The 12,900-nt window shown below is 41.6% G+C and overlaps 1 protein-coding gene across 10 annotated transcripts in view; it reads right to left on the bottom strand.

Moving 5' to 3' along the window:
• Positions 1–12,900, bottom strand: part of ENOX1 (ecto-NOX disulfide-thiol exchanger 1) — a 392,145-nt gene that overhangs the window by 27,943 nt on the left and 351,302 nt on the right. For all 10 annotated transcript variants that reach the window (XM_080376795.1, XM_080376801.1, XM_080376802.1 and 7 more), the window contains one exon: positions 1,073–1,180. In XM_080376795.1, the coding sequence (XP_080232921.1) occupies positions 1,073–1,180 (108 nt within the window). The remainder of the gene's footprint in view (positions 1–1,072; positions 1,181–12,900) is intronic.

The raw sequence follows: 12,900 nt of genomic DNA, 5'->3' as shown, positions 1-12,900 counted from the left end.
CAAAGAGAAATACTTAAAAGGGGAACAATGTCACAGCTTTCATGATGAGAATTAAAAAAAATCTGAAATAAGCATAATTTATTTTTCCCAATATGTACATTAAATGTATAAATCTGTCTGCAGACATATTTAGACATACATGCTGAAAAATCCTGAACATAAGGATCATCAGCATTTTGAATCTCTGCCATCTAAGCAATTCAGATCCCACAGTCTTTAAACTGCATATACCTAACAAACTCACCAAATATTTTAGCTCAGAGTTTATATAGAAGGGATTCAAATAAGGTCTCAAAGCAGAGACTGTGCAGTACAGGTGGGGATTGTGATTTCAGTAAGTCCAATCCACATGGTCCATACAAGACAAAATATATTTGTGCACACTATGCTTGCACACAATGACCGGCTTCGTCTCCAAATTTACAGATTTATCACTAGATTTTCTTTTTGCTGTGTAACTATCCATCTTACCATACTTCTAAAACAATACTATCAAATACACTTCTCAGTGTCACAGAACACCTTAGTATCAAAGAAGATGTGATAATCAGATTTATAGAGGTTTGCTTCTCACTGCTTGAATAAGTGCATTTGTTAATACTTTTTTAGTGCCATAATGATAAAGTTTTTTCTTTACTCATATTTGCATGAATAACAGAGGACATGCCAAGCTCTTTTTTTTTCTTTTTTCCCCCAATTCTGGTCTCAAAAGAAAGAGCTGTTTTATTTCAGGGATATTTAACTCTCACAACATTTTTTTAATTCAGAGCAAAAACACTCATTACTGATATCTATGAAGAACAATGTAAGAGGAAAAGTTACTCAAGACATGAAATTCAGTATTGGATACTATAAAATAAGGGTCCTTTTTCACTGTTCCCTCAAACTCTGTGTTAGCCTCAGCTGCATTCACAAACGCTAATCAAAGCAGACACACAGGCTACATAAGGTTATTTATTGCTCACAGCATATTCTGTGGTCAGACTTCTATGGATTTTGGAGGTGAAGCCATGAGTCTTCCATCCCCTTAGCATGCCTAAGCCAGCATTCTTCTGCCACCAGAAACACTCACCTGTTCCTGCAGGACTTTAAGCATTGCTTGTGTATGTGTTTGCTCTTCCTTGGCTTGCTCCAGTTCGGATTTTTTGTTATTTAATTCTTCCTGTATGCTCAGCAATTGCTGCACAAACAAAAGAAGTTTCTGGTTAGCATCATTTGGATCCAAAGTGGTTTTAAATCCTCAGTTTGATAAATCCTCATTTCAGACAATGCTTTGCAGTCTGCTCCCACATTTATTACTGTTGCATAATCTGCTGTGTCTAAATGGACCAGAGGTAAATTATTTTCATCTGCATCTCCTTCTGCAGCAGTGCTCCACAAGTAATGCATCTGTTAATGTGTGTTAAGCTATTTCTTGCATTAAAGCAGAAATTCCTGGTACAGTATATCACCCACAGCGTGACTGTCACATTCATCTGAACCAAAATCTTATTTGTAGAAGTATATGCGGCGGTTTTAATAATACTAGGGTAAACACCATGGTACATAAATAATGTAAAAGCACGGCCCTTTAATATAATTAGACACTGGCCCACAGCCATTTTCATTCTATGCAAAGCAATATTCTAGAAAACTTTCACACTGAGTTGCCAAGAAGACAAAACCTTTCCTTTTTTCCCCTTGCTGTGGTATTTTATTAGATCAGGAAAACTGACACCTTACAACCAATATATCAGCCAGGAAGACTGCCAATCTGAACTGTCAAAACAAAAAGCTATGACCAAAGCCTATTTTTATGAAGACAATTCTGGGATGTAGGGGCATCTTTAAAAGCCCATGTCCCCTGGTCTTGGCTAGCTTTAGGTTATGTATAAATATATTGTGACTGTCAAGAGCAGGTCAGTAGACAATTCTGAAATAATTACATATTTTTGTATTGATGTGATGAATGATAGACATGCAGAACAGCAAGAGGAGATAAACATGAGATTAAACAGGAGTTTATGGTGCTTTCACTTAATGATCAAGAAAGGAAACTATATTTTACTGGGGCAACATACTGCTTGTAAGCACACTCCTTTTTAAGGACTGCTTGAATGAGGAATTGCTTTACTAACTTGCGTTATTGATCTAACCATGTATCTAAGCATCTACAGCTCAGTTTATGCTTGTGCTTAGGACTGGTAACTCTGACTCAAACAGATGTTGCTGGTGTTCAGCATCTTGGTAAATTACAGATAGCAAAACTAGAAATAGTCTCTGGCTTTGTTCCACTGCACTGGAAGTCCCAGGCATCAAAGGACTTGCTGCCAGTATTGTTTTCAGAGCTGCTTGGAAACAGATGACATTTCAGGCACTGATGGAGTTATTGGTAGTGTATTTCTGTTGTAAGGGAACACCAGTATGATGGATTAATTCAGCCACTGAAGTAAAAATACACATGGGTATATGTCTGATTAGATCTCACACACTCTACAGTCCAGCTGGGTTAGTTTTTTGATGGATCTTGCCACCTGCACTGCTCCCTGGGAGCCTTCAAGAGACATTCAGGTATGTGTATTCACTCTACCATAGCACAAGAGCATATAAAATCTCAAGATTTTACATGAAATAAGAAGGTCTGTTCCACTGAGACTCTTGCCCAACCAACTGTTGTGTGGGAAGCTCTACTTTGGTATTTCTTGACCAGGGATGGATTGCTACCTCAGGTCTGTGTTCATCTTGCCTGTCGGGTGTTACTCCCTACATTTTCAGAGATACACTGAATTTGTGTATACTGTTATATTTCACACACTGATACCCATGCAGATCCTTAGCACAGTTAGAGATTTCCAGACATTTCATAACTTTTTAGCCCAGAAGGGACCATTTGGTTACTTCACATAACCTCCTGTTACTACAGACCATTAAGCTTCACCCATGATAGCTCTAGCTGACGTCTGTAACTTAGAAAGAAGGAACTCCAATCCTTGGAAGAGAAGCAGAGCATACAAGACACAAGAAAGATAGCATAAGCCCTTTCAAGGGTCACTAGCTGAGACACCTGAGGTTTGGTAAGCAGATGTGTCACCTAATGAGGGCTTGTGAAATGTCCTCTCCTTCCCAGCTGCAACCTGTTTGACCTTACACACCTGAACATGGCAAGGGTTGTTAAGAGAAAGGAGCTTTTGCCTGCCATCTCAAAGTCTTTTCTGAGCAGTTATGTCTCACCAGTGTGCCCAGCCTATGATGATTCAAAGGGAGGAGCCAAAACGAACAGAATGATCTTCATACAAAGACAGGAATGCATCTAGCTGATTATGTATCGGGGGAGGAAAGCTCCTCTTTTTGTCTCCAGGCAATCAGCTGAAACCTTGAAGCATGGGACTTAATTATCTTCATTATCTCAGTGCAGTGTTACAAGTACTTGGGAGTCTGAGGGGGATCTCACAAGAGATCTTGTTTGCTCCACAGCCTCTTAAAGGAACTGCATAGCCATGCATATCCAAGGAGAACATCACCACCAGACTGCACCTTCACCCTGGTTCAGAGATTTTACTCCAGCTTCTGGGAGAAACCATACAGCACATTCTTCTGGACAATATAAACTCCCATCTGGGAGATCTCAAGTCAGTTTTCAGTCCTTCCCTGCCCCTGGAAAGCTTTTTCACTCTGAATGACTGTTACGCATGGGAAACCAATTTTCACTTCTGGGTTGAACTTGTTACATTTCTGCCAGAACTGAAAACTCCTTCCCCATCCCACCCACCCGCTCCCCACGGCTCCGCCATGGCCAAGTTTTACATACTGCAGATCAGCTTATAAACTTACACTATTTTATTTTCAGATCTCCCACTGTGATCCCCCAATGTGATTTAGTCTAATTGTATCCCTCTTCCTTTGATCTCAACTTTTCCTGGTTTTAGTTTGAGGCATTTTTTCCAAAACTGACCGAGCATGGGAGGAAGTGGTGTGGAAGACACCCTCTGAGAGCACTAAAGATGTTCCCTGCTCTTCATCTTTGTACTTGGCTCTGGACCAGCCAGGAACAGGAATCCCAGGAAAATTTCCAACATGCTCAGTTTCTCTGGGTTAAGAGTGAGGATTCTGGTTGCGGTATGAGCTGCAAAGCACTTGATATGAGATAAAACCTTCCAGCAGTCTTAATGGTTAAACCGTCAACTACTGTAAGCTTACTGTGTGTGCATGGGCTCCTATTTTCAAAGAGAGAAAATGAGTCTTATTTTCATGGGGAAAACAGTATTTGTAACTAAGGTACTGTATTCCCAGTCACACATAAGGTTTTTCATTCACAGAACTCAGAACTGGGACCTTTCCATCCAACCACAAAGATGTCATAATTGTTTAAACCATGTAGCCATTCCCTGGGGGTTTAACCTTTTTTTTTTTTTTCTTTTTCTTTTTTTTTTACTCCCTCAAATTTATCTCTAAAAGCTGCAGAATCTTCTAATTTTGCATGGGTCAGGTTCTGAGATTTCTTTGTCCTGAGTGACTGATGCCACCACCAAGAAGTTGTAACAAGGAGTCATACCTGCCAAAGACTGTATTTTTCCTCTCTAGTCTCAACTTGGAAAATGAAGAAATAGATTTGACTGAAAAAAATATCAACCTAAGACAGATGAACAGCCTGAAAATTTCAGCAGAAACACGTGATGTTTGGCAAAGTTAGATGCAAATGGGAAGAGGATCTTATACTGGCAGGAATGAGGCAAGTTTCGTAACTGGGACTGCTGACATGCCTGCATATAAACAGACAGTCTCTCCATAAAGATTGTAATGAATGATACCAAGATTACAGTATTTAATTTTTCAGAATTATTTTGTTTTTCTCACAAATGTGTTTATTAAAAATTGATCCTATAGATATTCTGCCCTTCAGATTGCTTGCAAGTACACACCATAATCAATTAAAATAAAACATGTTTCTTCTTGGTTTTGACATTTTGTACTCTTGATACTATTCCACCCACTTTGCAACCTCACCCAACTTTCCCCCCTGTGCCCACCTACCCATGCAGCATTTGCTACCCTGCTTTCCACCTGTTATATCCTGCTGGCTGTTCTCACAGCTAATGCCAGCACAGATATCAACATCCCTTCCTTCAATCTTGTCTCACCTCTCTGGCCATTTCCTTTAAGCCCTGATGTCCCCAGCTTTGTGGCACAGCCATGGCATTCAGCCAGCAGTTCCCCGGTTTCCCCTGGCAAAGGAATGACTTCTCGGTTTCACAGCCAGGAAATACCTGGCTCATTCTTCTGTTGTCTTCCAACAGTCTTTGAGGGTCCCCTGCAAGTTATGCAAGAGTCTTTTCCCTGAGCCAAAACGCCAGGGTCGGGAAGCAGAAAAGCATCTCATGGTGCTTCTCACAGCTCTGAGGGTCCTGGAGAGAGACATCTGTACAGCCTAGAACTTCACCAGCACCAGTCCAGATGCTCGGCTGGTCTACGTGCAACCAAAACATGGTTGCCAGGCTGACCCTAAGAGATGAAGCTGTGTAGTAGGTCCAGATCAGACTGGTAGGTATCACTGATATCCTCTTACTGGCATTTCAAGAGAGGAGAAAGGAAAGGAGAAAGAATTAACCTACAGGTTGTGTCTGTCCAGAGATCAATCAGTGCAGTTTAGACAAAAAATGCCCCAAGACATTGCTTGTTGCCAGTGCCAGCTCTGGAGTTGCTCTGTATAGAAATGGTAAATATCACGCTCCAGTGTTAAGCTTCCTTCATCCATGAGGACCAAATCCTCCCTGCATAAGCGGGTAGCTAATTTCTTCATAATGGGGGAAGGGTGTGTGTGTTTTATTTTGTTTTTTCACACATTCCCACCTCCAATGATAAATCTCTGTCAGAGACAGTTCAGTACTACCCATATTGCGTAGAACTCAAAAGCGCAGACAGAAAATTACCATCTTAAACCAATCTTCACAGCTTCTGAAACATTAAATATAGATGGCATTATTGAAGCCATCTGAATTACTCAGACTGTGTACAATGCAGTGCCAGTGTGGCCAAGAATGCTAACAACCAAACAACATACAGTGCCTCGAAATATATGAGAAGCCCTAAAGGGAAAGTAATAGCTTGCTGTTGTGTACCAGTGTGCAGCCATCAAATACGCCTTCTCTTTCCTCTCCTCCTCCCTGCCCACAGTTCTTCATTGCTCCCCAAAAGGCAGTGTTACATGTGTACATTTAAATATAAATTAGGACATATCTAGAAGTGTGGTCATACACCGAGCCTAGCAGGACAGAGAAGGGTCTCAGAAGGAAAGCATGGTTTCCAGCATGAAACCATCAGCTTAGCATGCCAAGAAAAGAGAGGCAGATCAGAAGAGACCACAGGGCCTGAGGCTGTACTTAAGATACTGTAAGTCTGACAGAACAATGAAAAAGGAAAACCAGCATTTGCCACAAATTTAGCAGTTATACTGCTGAATGGTCCTGCCCCTGCTATTTTGGTTACAGTTTTGTCTACAGCTGCTTGAAATGAAATATGATAAGGTTACAAAGACCTTAAAAGAAAGGGAAGTACAGCAGACAAAGGACCATCTCTGAGGTGGGAGCGCTGACTTTGATCGTGGGTTGTGCAGGCAGTTTCAGCAAACCCAGCCTGTTCTGCCCCGGGAAGGAGGCACAGACTCTCAATCCCATATCTGGAGTAGCTGCAGAGTGTCCAGAAAAGATCTGTGGCAAACTATTCTGAAATATTAGTCAAAGAGGGATGGTCTCACACAGTTGAATGCCAACTCAGTTGAATGGCCATCTTATACACCTAGTGAAGTTAGACAGACTAAATTCTCCTATCCATACAACGTTTGGGGGCAGCATATTACTCTCCACTTACTATCTATATGGAATATATCCCTATACAGGAAAAACGGGGGCATCTGGCGCACTAGGCACCTGAAATGAAGGCAAAACTTACATGCCTCAAATAGGCAGGATGTATCCCAACCAAGGCTAACTTTTTCAGTCCCGATGAAATCAAGGCTTGCACACTAAACAGGAACCCCAGGAAGTAGTTCTCACATGTAAAAGTGCAGGTCTTTCCCCTAAACTACGCTAGAATCCAAGATCTGAAAAGTATGAAATCACAGGCATTGAAAGGACTGCAGGGTTCACCTAAAACTTAAAACATTCACTTATGCTAGCAATTCCTACGGTTTTATTATCTTCTTTTTCCTTATGTAAAACTTGCTGTGTCTTTTCTAACTTTATTTTACAGACAGAAAAAGAAGTTAGTTTGCCAAATGGAAAACGACAAAAATCAGCAAGGAAAGTGTTCCAAAATTCTTAGAAGCTGTTCACAAATACGGAGGGGAAGGATGTTAAATATTTCTTCTCATAATCTTCCTTCGGTAGAAGGAAAAGAATGAATCAAAATGAAATCTCAGGTACACAGGCAATGGCAAAATAAAAATACAAATCCCTCTCCCAGTACTTCCATGGACAGTCTGGAAGAGTGTTTTTCTCTTTTTGTAAAACAGACAAGATTTCATATCACAAATGGCCAGCACATGGCAGGCTTGAATAATGAGAAAGTGACTTCCCAGCTGAGCAAATATGCATTAGTAACAAGACACTGATGAGGCCAGACAAATCACCAAGGAAACAGGAGAATATGAAAGACAAGTCAAAGAAGCTTTAGAAATGAGCCCTCAAGGAAATTAGCCATGTTGCAGCAGTAGGGGCAATACACATGCCATCGTAATGTGTGACAAGGCATTATTAAAATAGAGTATGATTGTGGATTTTTTTAAGGGAGTAAAAAGAAATACAGTGTCATAGCACAATGTTTCTCAACCCTCCCACCTCTCAGGGACTGCCTGTGTCATTGGGACTACACGGATGGATGGATCATGAGGTTTTCAATCCAGCCCTGACCCCCCAGCCCTGGGCTGGTGAAGAGCTGCACATGGATCAACAGCCCAGCTCCTGCTTGTTGGGCACCCACCTGCAAAGTGGGGTTTCCTGGCTCGCTGGCCAGAGGCAAAGACCATGCTGAACATGTTAGCTCCACAGGTTAACCACCTCCGAGGGGGCCAGGGAGTTGGACACACACATGATGTGTGAGTGCATATAATGGCACTACTGACAAACTCTGCCCAGCTGCTTCCTCAGGGAGATGTTTACCATGCTCCCCTTCCCTGCTATTAGATTGACTGCATAGGTCCTACAGCTTTGCTCAGACTAGGAGCAGGCAGGACTGAACCCGAGAAATATGCCAAATGAGAAAACAGACAGGTGGATACAGACACACTGAAACTACTTAAAGGGAGGTTACAGAGAAGATGGGGTCAGGCTTTTCCTGGATAAGGGCTGAAGGTGAATAGACTCATATTCAGCAAGGAACATTTCTATTACATATAAGGAAAATAATCCACCATGAGGTTGGCCAATCACTTGAATAAGGCCTTAGAGAAGCTGTGGACTCTCCACCCATGGAGGTACTGAGAACATAGCTGGACAATGTCCTGAGCAAAATTGAGACAACTCCAGAGCTGCCCCTGCTTTGAGCAGAGGGTCGGTGTACGTGACCTCCAGGCATACGTTCTGACTTATGTTATTCTGTGATTCTGAATAATACCTAATAGATATCAGATAATGAGCTCTCAATTTCTTTCTGTTTCTACAAGGCATAGTAATTCAGCCACATTAGCCACAAAAAGCAGTGTTAGGGGTTGGACAGCAGATGAAAGAACATGGGTGGCACAATGAATGACTTAAGAGCCAGTCCACAGCCTTCCTTTGCCAAGTAATTTTAAAGAATATGTCTTGCTCCTCAAGAAAGACAAGTTCTCTTTAGTCAGCTATGGACTTTTGCAGCAAATGAGGAAAAGACAAGTCCTTAGGAACATTACAGAATCAATCCCTCCTCTCAGAAGTTAAATTCTCCCAGTTTGCTAATAGATACTTAGCGTTAACATCAGGGATCCCTCTCTGGGATATGACTTTCACAGCAGATTACACAAGGCCTTTGATTTTGATGGTGGATGAGAGAGGTCTGAACAAAGTCTACTGCACCTCGTAAATAAAGCTCCCTCCCACCTTTGCTAAATGAGATGATGGGCATATTGCATAGCCCTTGACTTTACTGGCAATAGGTGAGTAGACAAGTGGGCTTACAATTTGCTCTGATCCTGATCAAAGAAAGAGAGCTGATCCCAGATAAGTGTCATGTTCCCTCTGCCTTCATATCTGTCCTTCAAGGCAACCAGTCTGCACCCACTATGATGCGCAGTTGTCCTGGTTTCAGTGGGGATAGAATTAATTTTCTTCTTAGTAGCTTGTTACTACTTTGGATTTAGTATGAGAATAACGTTGATAACACAGGGATGTTTCAGCTGTTGCTGAGCAGTGCTTACCCTAAGGCAAGGGCTCTTCAGTTTCCCCTGCTCTGCCAGCGAGCACGTGCACAAGAAGCTTGAAGGGAGCACAGCCAGGACAGCTGACCCAAGCTAGCCATAGGGATATCCTATAGAATGTCATGTTCAGTATATAAACTGGGAAGGTTGGCCGGGGGCTGCTGATTGCAGCCTGGGCATCGGTCAGTGATGCCACATCTTACCACTAGAACAGCTATCAAGAATAGGTGTTTAGAGCATCTGTGGGGTCTTATTTACACTTCCCATAATATTGTTGAAGTGGTGGTGGCAGAAGTGGGAAATTAAGCAGTATTTTCAATAAGGAAAGGTCATTAAACACAGAGAAGAACCCATTTGGCCTGTCTGAGATCTGGTAAATAATTAGCACTTAATTGCCAGCTACTCTTTTTTTTTAATATAATCTGAAAGAGTAAGTATTTGCTGGAAGTTTGAACATGAACAGTGCTGTACAGGGCCCTGAAAAGCACAAGGGAACAAATTTAATACTTATGGGAACATTTCTCTCTGTCATGGGAGCAGACATATTTCTTAACCAGTTTCCAAATATCAACCATAAGGGTGAGACAAGAGTAGACAGGCCTTGAAGTGAACATCTGGATATTAGTTGTAGTCCCTCACACTTATCTTGTACCTGTTCCCTATAAAAATATCAGTGTTGATCAATATTGCCATTACTACTCCAGTGCCGCTTTTATAGGAAAATAGAATGATCTAACTGGAATTCATACTGCAAGAGCAGTAATAAAAATAATTTCCAACTTAATTATTCTGGTCTGTTTATTCAGCATGTAAAACACAAATACAAGGGATAATGTTTTCTTGTCCCTTTTATTTACTCTTCTCTTTAATACTGCATTTGGAGAAGAATCAGTTTACAGTTGTGTGTAAGTACATTGGGTGGGTTATATCCTGAATAGATGTTTGGTGACCAAAAGGTATGTAGATAAAAAAACCCTATAAATCCTTTGCATTTAGGCTGTATTAATAAATACAGACATAACATGCTCCATCTATTCAACAATGATGTTAATATCAGTGCTAAACTGCTACTAGAAGCCGTATATTTAAAGGTAAATAGTTGTTATAATGGTCATGGCTCTCACATGGCACCAGATCTGGCAATTTTGAGCCAACAGCATATGTGTCTGACTTCTGACACTTGAGAATGTTTGTATGTGAGAGAAAGGAATGGCTGTGACAGTTAACAACACCTGTGAAGGATCTGGGAGCTGCAGACCTAAATGCCAGCTGAGGTTTTTTGGAATGTAATAGGTAGTAGTTTGGTTAGAAGAGTCATATGGAAAAAGTCTCATAATGCTTTATCCTACTAGCTCTTGAAACTTCCCAACAGAAACATGCTTTTCCTCCCTGTTCCCACTGAAAGTGAGTGGACTGTGGGAATAGTCAGTTCTTCCATTACTCGTATGAGAAAACTACTTTTTGTACAGGATAGAAGAGGAAAGACCTGAGCAATGCTATCTTTGCCTTTAGGAAAAAAAAAAAAAATATCTGCTAACTCAGTAGGGACATCAGAAAATGGACTAGCTCTGCTCCAGTAGCTGGGAATGGCAGAAATCCAATTCCTTTTCAAGGCAGCACAGTGAGGCCAACACTAGCTACCTCTGGCTTTTCTACTAAGACTGACTACTAAATATCAAAGGTATATGATCTATATTAAAAAGCCTTGTGCCATCTCATTTAGACAAAAGGGTCCTAATCCAGCTCCCAGTGACCGTGGAAGCTGTGTGCAATCCACAGTCCTCATCACCAAATATGTACCCTGGCCATCCTCCCTCGAGGGAGCAAAGTGTAAGGAGGGAGGTGTGATGCACTCGAGCAGCTCTTCTCACCCTCCAAGTCACAACAGTGAGGCGTATCACAGACCAAACTGTCCTTCCCTGGAGGAACACTGAAAGCCTGAAATGACTGCTAGTCATCTGGCATTTATCAGAGCCCTTTAAAAAAGGGTGTATAGGTCTCAGATGCATGTGCTCTTTATTTTAAATGCTTAATGATTAGTAAACTGCAAAAGCTAGTCCTCAGTATGTAGGAAATGTTAGGAGCAATGTGGCCTTTGCAGTAAGACCTTGAGTTGCATATTGAACAGCAAGGACAGGAAGGTATTGAATAGGTGATGATTAACCATGTACTCTGTCTGCAGCATCAAACAGGGCAGGGTCTGTGAGGTATACGGAGCAAAATACACAGTTCTGGCAATTCCTGGCTTCTGAGTGCTCAGGTTCACAATCTGCATTGCTGTTCAAGTGAAACTGATTTTTTTTGGGGGAAAAAAGAAGACAAGACAAAAGAGGACTTTCTTGATGCTACATCAGAGTGACACCCCAGGCGGGTCATCAGCAGGGCCAGAATATGTTCAGTCCCCTTCTGAGACGTCTTGAGCTAACAGAGTTGGTGGCACCTGCAGCAGTGTATCAGACTCTACGTCAGCCCTACACCTACCATCCACAAATGTTCCTATTGTTCTTGCTTTCTACCCTGAGGATTAATTTAGGAGAGGTACCCCCATGCATCCCCTGCTCATGCAATAACCCCATGGCTAGGCTTTAATGCATCACTGCTAACGAAGCGGAGCGAGTGCTGTTGCTGTGTGTTAGGAGTATGAACCTGAGCTCAGCTAATGAATCAGGCCCCTTAGGGGATGAGGGCAATGAGGTGCCTCTTAAATGTCCCAGATACACCTCAGCATGTGCGATAGCAGAACTGTAAGCACTTATGTACATTTCATGGAGAAAACGTAGGTGGAAGCATGATTTAAATGGGGATTTCAGGATGATACCCTAGCCTGCAGGAGCTTAAATTCAGCCGATCAGGGAGTTGTGAGAGGAAAGAACATTATCATACATTTACATGATGCAATGGAGCACTGTGCAGAATTACCAGTCTATTGGCAAATGAACTTGTTCAGGAATCAGTACAGCTATGCAAGCATGGCCCCATACCTTGGCCAATTAAGCCTGATGAAAAGGTGGAACTAACTTGTTCAATTAGAGAGCCATGCTAAAGGAGGTGTGCTCTGTAGATTTAGGACTAGCTTGAGGCTTAAAACATTGCACTGATGGCTGTGCTATAGAGGTGGTTCATGAACAACCCCAGATGACCAGTAAAAATCCCAAATTTAGTTGGATATATGTTAATGAGTGCCATCTCCTACATGGCAAGCTGACATTTTTCAAAGGCTTGTTAACAATATCAGTTTCAGACAGATTTTATAAAGGATATGGAAACCACATCATTAATTCAATAGAGACTCACTGTCAAATTCTGAGTCCTTGTATCAAAGCATAAAGATGGAAAGTGCAGTTCCTCAAGAATTTTCTTTGGTGGACAACAAAGAAGAAAAGCATAGTTTTCATGCTTTGTTCTTGGAATGGTTAAAACATGAGATTTTTTTCAAACGGATTCTGTTTGCACCTCCACATAGAGTATGCTAACCCAAATGGTTAACATTAGGAGATACTAGATACCCACTAAAAACTGAGTCTTATAATGGTAAG

This window comes from Falco punctatus (assembly GCF_963210335.1).
Source record: "Falco punctatus genome assembly, chromosome: 2".
NCBI lineage: Eukaryota > Metazoa > Chordata > Aves > Falconiformes > Falconidae > Falco > Falco punctatus.
The sequence above is the reverse complement of the archived record's forward strand: the minus strand, read 5'-3'. Positions and strand labels throughout refer to the sequence as shown.